At 30.7% G+C, this 11,499-nt stretch overlaps 3 protein-coding genes across 4 annotated transcripts; 1 reads left to right on the top strand and 2 right to left on the bottom strand.

Annotated features, from left to right (window-relative positions):
- Nucleotides 1-487: 487 nt before the first annotated feature.
- Nucleotides 488-3,157, bottom strand: Bm3175 (Sarcoglycan complex subunit protein; the record flags this gene model as incomplete). The annotated part of the gene is made up of 9 exons (XM_043078427.1): nucleotides 488-667; nucleotides 802-978; nucleotides 1,145-1,297; nucleotides 1,395-1,474; nucleotides 1,649-1,767; nucleotides 1,858-2,019; nucleotides 2,254-2,378; nucleotides 2,577-2,857; nucleotides 2,986-3,157. The coding sequence occupies 9 exons, from the start codon at nucleotides 3,155-3,157 to the stop codon at nucleotides 488-490; spliced, it is 1,449 nt and encodes a 482-aa protein (XP_042934361.1).
- A 562-nt stretch (nucleotides 3,158-3,719) lies between these two features.
- Bma-sgn-1 (Sarcoglycan complex subunit protein) lies at nucleotides 3,720-6,180 on the bottom strand (the record flags this gene model as incomplete). Of its 2 annotated transcripts, XM_001902256.1 has the most annotated exons (7): nucleotides 3,720-3,881; nucleotides 4,008-4,125; nucleotides 4,402-4,474; nucleotides 4,605-4,815; nucleotides 4,983-5,084; nucleotides 5,303-5,423; nucleotides 5,999-6,180. In XM_001902256.1, the coding sequence occupies 7 exons, from the start codon at nucleotides 6,178-6,180 to the stop codon at nucleotides 3,720-3,722; spliced, it is 969 nt and encodes a 322-aa protein (XP_001902291.1). The 2 variants fall into 2 exon arrangements, with proteins under 2 accessions (XP_001902291.1, XP_042934362.1); XM_043078428.1 differs by lacking the exons at nucleotides 4,983-5,084; nucleotides 5,303-5,423; nucleotides 5,999-6,180 and having other exon boundaries at nucleotides 4,605-4,761.
- A 3,166-nt stretch (nucleotides 6,181-9,346) lies between these two features.
- Nucleotides 9,347-11,493, top strand: Bm13770 (putative dimethyladenosine transferase, putative; the record flags this gene model as incomplete). Its single annotated transcript, XM_001902255.2, has 8 exons — nucleotides 9,347-9,404; nucleotides 9,485-9,558; nucleotides 9,797-9,945; nucleotides 10,046-10,189; nucleotides 10,292-10,397; nucleotides 10,560-10,670; nucleotides 11,103-11,231; nucleotides 11,344-11,493. The coding sequence occupies 8 exons, from the start codon at nucleotides 9,347-9,349 to the stop codon at nucleotides 11,491-11,493; spliced, it is 921 nt and encodes a 306-aa protein (XP_001902290.2).
- Between the last annotated feature and the right edge of the window lie 6 nt (nucleotides 11,494-11,499).

Consider the following 11,499-nt stretch of genomic DNA (forward strand, 5'->3'; position numbering starts at 1 on the left):
ATAAAATGAACATAAGCAACTCGCTTTGAATGTACTAACAATGAATTATATTTTTATTCCTTAAATCAACTAAAAAAAAGTGTAAAAATCAGAAAAAAAATATGCTGTAAAAGGAAATGTGAGATAGTACAAAGAAAAATTATTTATAATAAGGAGAAAAAAAAAAAAAAATGCAGAAAACTGAATTGTACACTATCGAAACTTAGATAACAAAGAATGAAATCAAAACACATCATTGAATAATGAGAGATGAGTAATCATAAATGACCATAAAAAGTTAACATAATGAGATAGATATATTATTGAGCAAATGAATTATAAACAATGTATTTATGATATGGTTAAACATGTTATCTGTAGCAATAATTCTGTTAAACTCAAAAAATAAACTGTAAACCTGTATGATGATGATAAGTATAATCTTGAATAAATGAACATCTTTTAAGGGAATCTTTTAATTATTTCGTCATAGTTATACATATTTTCTTTATTTTTGGCTCAAGATCTTGTGAAGCTTTCGTCGTTTTGTTTGATCCTGGTTATTTAGCTCTAACGTACGACCTGCACGTCTGTAATTGATATTAACATACTCATCAATATGATTTCGGAACTTCCTCCGTAATCCATCTGCACACATATAACGTATCTTCCCAAACACTGGTCTGTTCTGAAGAGATATCAATTCAACAAGAGATTCTAATATAAATATTGTAGTACATTTGAATTCATACACTTCTCCTTTTTTCAATAGTAACATCAACATGGAATTATGTTTACAATTGTAAAGAAATAGGTACGAACCGCATGAGCTCGATCATGCATTCCAAAATTCCACATAACACCACAATAGCCATTGGGATCTCGTCCATCTAATTCATATTTGTCATTTTGTTCAATAAGAAAAGCGTAAGCGAATTCATAATCGTGAGACCATTCGATTACTTTTTTCGCCCAATACATACGAAGATAACCCGACATCTGTTAAAAGAGAAGTAATTCATAGGCAGTGCAATTTTACTTAATTTTGCAGAAGATGAAATGAACAGAAAATAACAAATTCTGAAACAATGATTCACAGCAGTCAGACAAAAGATTTTGTGATTAAATTATCATTGCAAATACAGTTGAAAAAGAAGCTTGATACTTTATGAGTGAAAACAAGTTCAAATTGTGCTGCATTCCAATAAACATCATGCGTACAACCTTCTTCTAGCTCTTTGTAACTATAAATATATTCCCGTTTATCATGACGATGTTCATCCATCGCTTTCTTTGCCCACTCAGGTAAACAATCAAACTAAAATAAAATGTAATGAATATGATTTCCCATGCAGCTGATAAGTGAGTCTGCCATTATCAACTAAAAATTCTTTTCATCTCAAACTAAATCATACTGTATCGTAGGTGTCTCTGTAGTAGTAAACAAAATTATGCGCTAGCTCCCGCCGAACAACCAGTTCTTCCAAAAATGCATCTGAAGTGCATAATATGAAACTTTACTAGATGAAAGTGCCATTATGCTATAAATTTACCCAGTCATTAAACTCTAGAATATTCATAAAACTCTGCCAATAACAAAAGAACACACTTTTCTTTATCATACATATGCTTCATTTGTTAAGATGACTCATTTCTACGGAAAAATTACCTTTGGCAGATTTTGGTGCTTCGGACTGTTTGACTTTAACAACAATCATAATTGGATTCAACATGCCAAAGTGGATGTAAGGTGAAAGAAGACTCTGCTTTCCACTGTTCGGGATATTCCTAACAGAGAAATTTTGTGTAGTCAAAAAATCAAACAAATGAAAGAAAAAATAAAATTGATAGTGGGAAAAAAAGGAAAAAGAAACAAACCTTTCTTCATCATATGTGTTTAAATTATTAACAATGAAATAGTCTAAGACTTGCAGCGCAGCATCTTCTCCACCTTTCAATACACTGCTTGTTCTGCAGTCATTGTAAGCTCTCGTACACTCCGACGAGATGTCCATACATTCCAAGTTATATTCTACTATACTGAAATACCAAGAAACATGTAAAATAGTAATAATTTAATCTCTGACAACGCAGAACTCCTTGAGGCAGTTTCTCTGATCATTAATTAATCAGTGGCATAAAGGAAAATTTTCATTGCTCACTAATGTACAACAAAACAAGCGTTTAACATTTGTCTAATTATATTATTTCTGCTTTAGTATAACATCGATCGAGCAAAAAAAAAAAAGATTAATAAGTAAATCTACTCCGTACCTTTCCCATGATTCACAGTAAATTTTTGGGGTAACATTCCACTTTTCAAGAAGAAAATCGTCAAGGAAATGCCATGCCACTTTCCGAATTGTATTAGCATTGTAAGCTGGCTTATTGCATAAGGTCTGAAAGTTTTTTTTAAGTTTTTTTTTTCTTTTTTTTCATTCGGTTATTTTTTAAATTTCAAAATTTGCTAGTACTCATTCATTCTTAGCAAATTTTATAGGAAAAATCATGTTCCGTGAAAAAAATATTAAAATCCTGTGAAAAAGAAAAAGTAATAACTAAATGTTTAAAGGAAATGACACAAAGTAAACAATAACCGCCACAGGTATAGTGACATTCCCTTCAACTTTTGTGAATCTGCGACATTTCATTACAAGCTTATCGTTAAGATTTTCATCAAAATTGCGATCTTCGCGTAAATAGGCAGCATCTATGATCACTTCACAGGCTACATCAGATAGTTTCAAAATAATTTCTGTAGCTTCTTCATTACCGCTCGCCTTTACAACTAACAAGGGTGCATGCAAACGCGATAGATTATTTTGCAAACAAATTAGTCCTTCTAAAAGAAATTTTCGTTGCGCCAAATTATACTGATCTGCAATAAGTGATTAGTGCACTAAAAATTAATGAAATACAACACTGGAAGAGAAAGTAATGTTTTAAAATCATAATGAATCATGAAATTTTTGGTCAAATTTAAAGAAATCATCTGTAGAAATTTGCCTGGTTGATAAATAAATGTGACAAGAATTGGTACGCCGTGTTCATTGGCTTTTTGAGATGCAAATGAAAACGAAGGTGATTGTTGTGAACGAATACATCGAACCAAAAGAAGGACATACTTCCCTGCGACAATATTCTGTTTATTCAAAGGTTGTATGCGTGGACTTTGCATCTGAAATCCCAATTACGCTTACGAACGTGAACACGTGAAATGAATCCATCAATTCCATCACATAAAACGAGCGCTGAGGATGTCAAAGAATGACAATGTCGCTCCGTCTACCAATAAAATAATACCCTTTGCTTCATTCACGTCAACAACATGTAACAGAATAGCTCATCGGTTTGCTTATCAATGTTATAACGGAAGGGTTCACGAGTGAATGCGTGGCGGGAAGAAAATGGACGTGTTACCTGCACGTTTTTCCGTCCGATATAGTCCCTTCATGACAGAAAGGAGACGGTTTTGTTTCCAGTCATCTAGATAATCTGAATCTCACAAGATGATGGAAGGAGATACACTGTTATCCTTTGACCTGCACTTTTATAAGTAATTAACAATTTAATATCGTTGCTTTATACGTTCTTATACAAAGAGGTTATCAGTAAAAGAGAGCAAAGAATGATATTTACATTAGAATAGAATGAGTACATCGGAATGCACACGTGAATAGAATGACTGAGTGATTGATTCAAGATAAATTTTAATTCCAAGCGAACTTTTATCTGAGTTGTTAACTGCAAATGCCTCGATCTGCTCGACAATCGGCTCCAACCACTGCCATAAATAGTAGTCCATTTTGACACATACATAACTGATATTGGGCATTCCCTCGAGCTTCACTTCTCGGTAATCCAGACATAACTATACTATTTGATTCAAGACGAACTTCACCCTGTAATTTTCTCATTTCATGAAGAGATAGAAATATCGCTAGACAGGATCTGTTGGAGATAATTTACGGAAAAGTAATTGCTAGAAATGATATCTGTGAATGTTTCATTATTAAATAACAATTAACCTGTTTGGAATTAATGGTAATGTCAAGAAGAGATGACAGTTGGATTTCTCCGGCTGCGCTGGTAATTTCAATATCTTGACCTGCTTCCAAATTCAGACTTCTAGTTGGTGATTCTAAGCTAAAAAAAATTTCATTCTAAACTTAATAAGTGTGTTCCTTTCATTATTCATTAACTTAACTCTTAGTTCTTGAATTAGTGCTTACTTCCAGCTGCAAGTGAAAGTTTAAATTTGTAAAACTGTAAATCTTGAATAAGCCTTGAAGGCTAACTGTTTTACCTCTTGCATTATCATCATCTCAAAGTTAACACAAAATTCTCTTTTATCATTCTTATCTTCATTTCAGGAAATTTAACTAGGTTAGCTTATAATATCTGAACTGTTAATAAGCAGACCTTAGAGGACTATCAGATTCCGGACGAATGAGCGCTGTTTGTATAGCTCCTTCGAAAACACTTCCACCATCATCTAAAATTGTGTTGGTTTCTTTTATTCTTTATCTTTTTCTTTCCATTAAATTAAATAGATATTTTTAAAGCAGTGAATGAATTTGAAAAGACCCTTTCATGTGTAATTTGAAAACTATGAGAGTGCTTACCAAGTATTCGAAGATTTTCAAGTTTGAAACCAATTTCATTTGGTTCAGCAAAAAATAGCAATTTTCGGGAATTATCGTAAATTTCAAAACGATCACACACTGCCTCCATGCGTCCATCTTGAAACATATTAAGCATGGAAGTCTCATATCCAGACATATTTCGAGCTTTTATGAAGACACCACGGTATGAATCAATTGTTAACGCTTCATTCTATAATTCCATTCAATGAATAATTCGGCAATGAAGCAGCTGAATTTTGAATTATGAATCTAATACGAATTCAAAAAAAAAAAATCATTTACATCAGTAATGAGTTATTATTTTGTCACTTAAAAGTTTTAAGCATTATGTAAAATAAGCGAAAGTCTTTAACTTACATCTGCTGTAGAAAGTTCGGCAAAATGAACAGGGCGATCAAATTGTGCTTCACCCATAATTCGAATACTGTCATCTTCAATTCTCATTGTACCCATTCCAGTCTATAACATGGAGATAATGATTAAAGTAATAATAATATCTGTCCATTTATTTTGGCTTGCATTATACAATATCTTCATTTTTTGACAATTGATTATTAGTTAACTATTTTATTTCTCGTAACTCTCGAATATGAACTGCATCATTATTAATAAATTTGAGACAGGTAAAAGAGTTATCTATGCATAGATTTATATATGAAAAACAAAAAAAATAATACTGTGGAGATGTCGAGAACAGACATAATCCATACAGTTAACGCTAAGTTTAGTACGACGGCAACAGTAAGTGCGCAAATGAAACAGTACAAACACCGCTTTCTCCAGCCATAAACGCCAACCCTAAAATACGTTTCTCATAATTTAGCTTATCAGAAGTAGTATTATTGTGGTTATTTTAACAAATATAAGAATTACTAGGAAGAAATGCTCTTATCTTCAATCAAAATTTATCAGAAGTTTTTTTTTTTTTTTTTTTTCAATTCTATAATTTTGTATGAAATTAGAAATTTCATTCATGGAAGTGGTACTACTGTTCTCACCAGCAGTTATCTTTTAATTCTTGTTCTTTGCTTTGCATACTTCTTGTTCACTGGATGTCCAAGTAATGTTATTGTACTAATTGTCAATTAACTGTATCTGATAATGAAACTTATTGTAGTATCACTCAATTTCAATTCTTTTCTATCAAGTATTATTGCTTCTGTTAATAAAGAAATTATTATATTCCTCTGTCACCTCACATAATTACATCTACATCCAACTAATAATTTCACTGCGATCAACAACCTCTCCCAAAATAATAATTTAAATTATCAAATCTTTCACGACAAAATTTTGCTTCCACGACACTTTCAAAGTTGAACTTGCCCTTTCCGTAAATCTAACTTGCTATTTCCGTATGTATGTATATAAACCTGTAAATATCAGATTCGGTAGGTGGTTTAACAGCAGAATGAATGACAGCAGTGGAATACGGTGGAACGATAGCTCCTTGTAACGGAGGAGGTGGACGATGAAAATCATAGCCACTACGGTCCCAAACCGGTTCGGTAGTCCGTTGATATAATGGAATACGGTTGATGACATCGGTATTCATCTGAAATGATTCTCTTATCTGTGTTGAATTTTGTATTTATGCATTTTGTTTTTGCAAGCATTTTGTTTGATCCACAAACAAATACTTATTTGACCACAAACAAATGCTTATTTGACAACCAATCAGGTAGACGATTTAATTAGTTGTATTCAGTTCTTATATGCTATTTCAAAAAAAAAAAAACGATAAAGAAAAATTGCAACATATCTATTAGTTATTATTAATAATATCAAACGGTTACATATCGTTCATTTGAAAGAAATAAAAAATTCCTTGAAGTGAACAAAACAAATTTCGAGTTAATATTAAATAATTTAACTATTTGTAAACAATTAACAATGATTTCAAAAAAAAAAAAAAGTGGTTCATCACTAGCATCTCAAAGTATTGCCATTGTCAAGAACAATTCTATGGATGATAAATAAAAGATGTTGTAAAAAAGGTTGCAAATTTTACAAAAAATTAAAAAATGGAAATGAATGATAAGAACATCACTGCATGTATTTTCAAGCACAAATTGATTGATTCACAGAAATATATGAATAGGATAGAAAATAGAATGAATATTATTTATAATATATATTTCTAAATAGTTACAACGCTCCACACCTCTTTACTTCCCTCGATACCTCTCGCTGCACTATTTCAATCATCACAGTTCACTCTTCAGTCTGATTTTCAGACTTACATCCCTCTACACATCGTTGTCATTACTTTAGTTTGGCTTAGTATCTCTCTGCAAGTGAATTAAATTCGAACAGCATTCTTATTCTTCTAACAGCTGTTACCACCTGATTCAGTGGTGCAACGAAGAGTAGAAAGTAATATAAGTGATATTATATCATTTCGATAAATATAGTTTACCAGAAACAAAAAAAAAATATTACTTCAAATGTAATATGCTTGTCCTATGAAATAATAAATCGAAATAAGATCATCTCTAGGATAATATAATCTAAAAATGATCTTTTCTTATAGATATAAAAGTTAGAGGGTACATTAAAATGAAAATATAACTTTTGAAAAAAAAAATATTTTGAAATGAATTTGAATCAAAAAATATATATTTGAAATGAATTGTGTAATAAGATCAGTGATAATCACTTTGACTAAGTTTTCTATTGAGTATATAGATTTAGATGAAATACATTAAATTGTGTGTTATGAACATGTTATACAGTTCCTTGGTTTTGTTTGACAATAAAATTTAAAGTCTTAAAATGTTATCAATAATTTCTGCATATAATATTTTGTATTCTCGAGGCACACATATATTTAATATATAATATATATTATGCTTTTTGTTTAAATTCTAATTCGCTATATTATCAATCTTACTGTATCATAAAATTTCTTGACCTCTCGAAATATTTTTAAACTTCTATGCTTATATGGATTTTAAATTTAATACTGTTCACTAACCAAGAAAAGATTTCAAAGCTAACTGTCGAAAGGAAGAACTCGTCCTAACTTTCTAATCACTTAATCATTCAGTGGCAGATTTGAAGCACTTTGTTTTTTTTTTTCTTTTTTCTTTCTGGTATGAAAGTTTTTAGTTTAAAAAATAAAAGTTTCAGGAAGACATCAAAAACATCATTTGTTCTGTGGTACATTAATTTAAAAAAACAGATAATTTCAGAAATATATAGGTCGAGCAAAAATCATCAATGCTTATTGAAAAAGTTGAATTGAAAAGAATAAGAAGACTTGATTAAGTAATGAATTGAAATGATTTGGAATAGTTTGATAAATCAAATGGAAAACGTTTCAAGGAGTTCATTCAGGATCATTTACCAATCCTAGTCATCATAATTCAGTATTTTCGCAAAAATTTTCAATCGATTATCGATAGATCTACTTCTTTTTTTTTTTTTAAAAAAAAAAAACCGTTTTCTATAGTGCAAGAAAGTTTTCTCATCTGACTTTTGCTGTGATAAAGTGATAAAATGACTAAACGTAAACAATTTCACTCAGAATAAAAGGTACACTAATATGCTGATAAGATGATAACATCTCGTTGTCTAATTTTTAAAAATTCAAGTGAACTGAGACCAATGACCTCGATAAATTAATAGGAGATTGAAGTCAAACGCAACAACAATAATAACAACAGTAGATTGATCATTAATCCAAATGTCCCATTGCCGAAATTCAGCATAGCTATGTAAAACTTGAATATTATTTCTTTTTATGTTGACTTACTGAAAATCAGATGTAATTTGAAATTAAATAATTTCTAATTCCCAATAAGATTCTTTTTCATTGCAATTTGAGTAGCATCTTTCAATGAATCGTTTTATTGTCAAACTCTTTTAATGGATATATTAAAAAGTGATTGATTATGAATATATGTTAACTACAAAATAAATTAATTTAATATTAGGATTAAAATGTACCAATATATTTAATAATATCTTATTTTATAGTAATTAAGAATATATATTTAATAATATCTTATTTTATAGTAATTAAGAATATATATTTAATAATATCTTATTTTATAGTAATTAAGAATAAGTAATAGTGAAATGGTTAGCACACAATTATCAGATAATTTATACAGCGATGTTTTTCACAAAGATGAAAGAATGAATAAGCAAACCATATCCAACGGACTTGCAAAAGGGCTGCGAAATGTTATTTTAACAAATTATTGCTATTATTCTTGAAAGGGCTATAAACAGGTATGAAATGAGTTAGAGGTGAGAACAGGATGATCATAATGACCATCATTTGCAATCCAATAGCTATCATCATCACTCAGCGATATTTTAGATCTAGTGGGTCCTTTCAGAGTGGACAGGTGGTTGAGTAGATGGCTAGTTTATATTGCCTTGGGATTTCTGTCAGCAACAGTTTTTCTTCTTCTCTCTTTATGTCATCTTTGACTTTATGACTTTTTGTGAAATCTATGAAAATTAGCAGAAATATTGGTGGTATGCTTTAATATTGTTTTCTTGGATAGATTCTGCAAAAGAACGAGTCAACTAAACGATGAAAAGAATTTGTTTCTTGTTTTTTATCTGAAGAGACAGATGAATTTAGTTCCCTCAAAATTATTTTCTACATAAAGTATTCTAATAAGTCCTATTGTGTTGCAGTTTTCTTACTACTAAAATAACTTTTTTAAGTCTAATTTTTTTAAATGCATTTTATTTCAGTCATTATGGGTAAAGCTAAATTAAGGATAAAAGATGCATCAAAAAGTAATGGCAATATGCAAGGTAAACATTATAAAAAATACCTTTTCAACAATTATGCTGAAATGGAGTGGTACATAAGATCTGTTATTTTCAATTTGCAGCCCTTCCTTTCAATATTGATCGTGGTCAGCACATTTTGAAGAATCCGGGAATTGTTAATGCCATTGTTGAAAAGGTGAAATTCAATTGATTCATTTAAATCTATGTTAATTATCACTATCTTAATTATTAACTAACGACATGCTATCATGAAGTAAAAAAATGTTTTGCATGATAGCTCTGGAATATTTTCGTGATAATTTTATAAAAAGAATTTCGGTAGACAAAAAGAATAATGTTAGAATAAACATATTAACTAATGACATGCTGTCATGAATTTCTTGAACTTAGAAAACTGTCCAGCTGTTTTACAGTCAGCAATCAAATCAACGGATACTGTTTTCGAAGTTGGATCTGGTACTGGTAATTTGACAGTAGCGCTTTTAGGAAAAGCTAAAAAGGTGATTGCATGCGAAATTGATCGACGGATGATCGCTGAACTGAAAAAACGAGTGATTGGAACGTGAGCGATTCCTCTTATTTTTTTGGATTTTTCCTGTAAATCTAATGTTGTAGACTGGATCTGACTCAATACAATTTGACTATCATTTTGAAGTTTACAGATCAAATCAGCAAAAACTGGAAGTGAGACAAGGAGATGTTATAAAAACGGAATGGCCTTTTTTTGATGTGTGTGTTGCCAATCTACCGTATCAGATCTCATCGCCCTTTGTATTTAAGCTGTTATTGCAGCGGCCCTTGCCTAGGTAATTTTTAAATTCCAAGTTCGTAGAGTCAAAGGATAAACTGCTATCTTTTCTCAACAGAGTTCTTGTAATCCTGTGATAGTTTTATGCAATGCACTTCAGATATGCTGTATTAATGTTCCAAAAGGAATTTGCGGATCGATTATTAGCAAAACCTGGCAATAAATTATACTGTCGGTTAAGTGTGAATGTCCAGTTCCTTGCACAAGTAGGTATTTCTGTTTCATTCCTTTCGAATCATGTTATTTTCATGATGAAAATGCTTGATAATTGTTTCATTTTATAGTTGATTTGCTTTTCAAGGGTTTCAACTTCACTAAAGTCCTGTGCATTTATTCATTATTTACACTGATTAGAACTTTCCTTACAGGTGGAACATTTAATGAAGGTAAAGCGAACAGAATTTCGACCACCACCAAAAGTTGATTCAGCTGTCGTACGCATTGCACCAAGAAATCCTCCTCCTCAAATCAATTTTCAGGTTGATTCCTTTTGATATATAAAAATTTCCCCATTTATATAGTGGAAATTATAATTTGATAAGAGTGTACAATAATGCACATGTCATGTATCAGTACAGAACACACGTTCTCATTTTTAATGCGTATTCATTCTGTTGCTGAGCGATTTGCGGAAATGTGAAGCAAGGTGCCTGCTTCGCAAATTAAATGATTTTTCAATAGTAGACTAATACCACCGACGGCAGACAGTTCCATTGTTACAGAACAATTATGTAACAGAATGATTTTGTGCACTTAAAAAAAGATGACTTTTATAAATGTACCCAGATTACACTTCTTAATACGACATGTTTTTTATTCTTATAGCTGTAAATAGCGGAAACTTTGCAAATCATTAAGCAACTAATGAGCACTGCTAAGTTAACTTGCTAATATTTTGTCAAGATTTTCAGGAATGGGACAGTCTGCTTAGGATTATTTTTCTTAGAAAGAATAAAACTTTATTGTCTCTATTTAAAAATAATCAGGTGTGTGATTCACTGGAAAAGAGCTACAAGGCTCTTTGCAGCATTAAAAATAAGGTATATTAATTATATTATATAATAAAAAATTTTTTAATTCTAAAATTTTCCATTAATTTTAAGGTGAGTTGTTTACTAAGAAATTTTTGTCTAAGCAGAAATTTGTTTCTAGGAAATCGAGAGTTCATTTAGCATGAAAGATAAAGTGGAACATATCATCACAGAAAGTGGTTTTGCGTTAAAACGTGCAAGGCAGATGGATATGGAGGATTTCCTTTCGTTGTTGCTAGCCTTTAATAAGGAAGATATACATTTTATTTAATGAATC

The sequence above is a fragment of the Brugia malayi genome (assembly GCF_000002995.4).
Source record: "Brugia malayi strain FR3 genome assembly, contig: Bm_v4_Chr2_contig_001, whole genome shotgun sequence".
Taxonomy (NCBI): domain Eukaryota; kingdom Metazoa; phylum Nematoda; class Chromadorea; order Rhabditida; family Onchocercidae; genus Brugia; species Brugia malayi.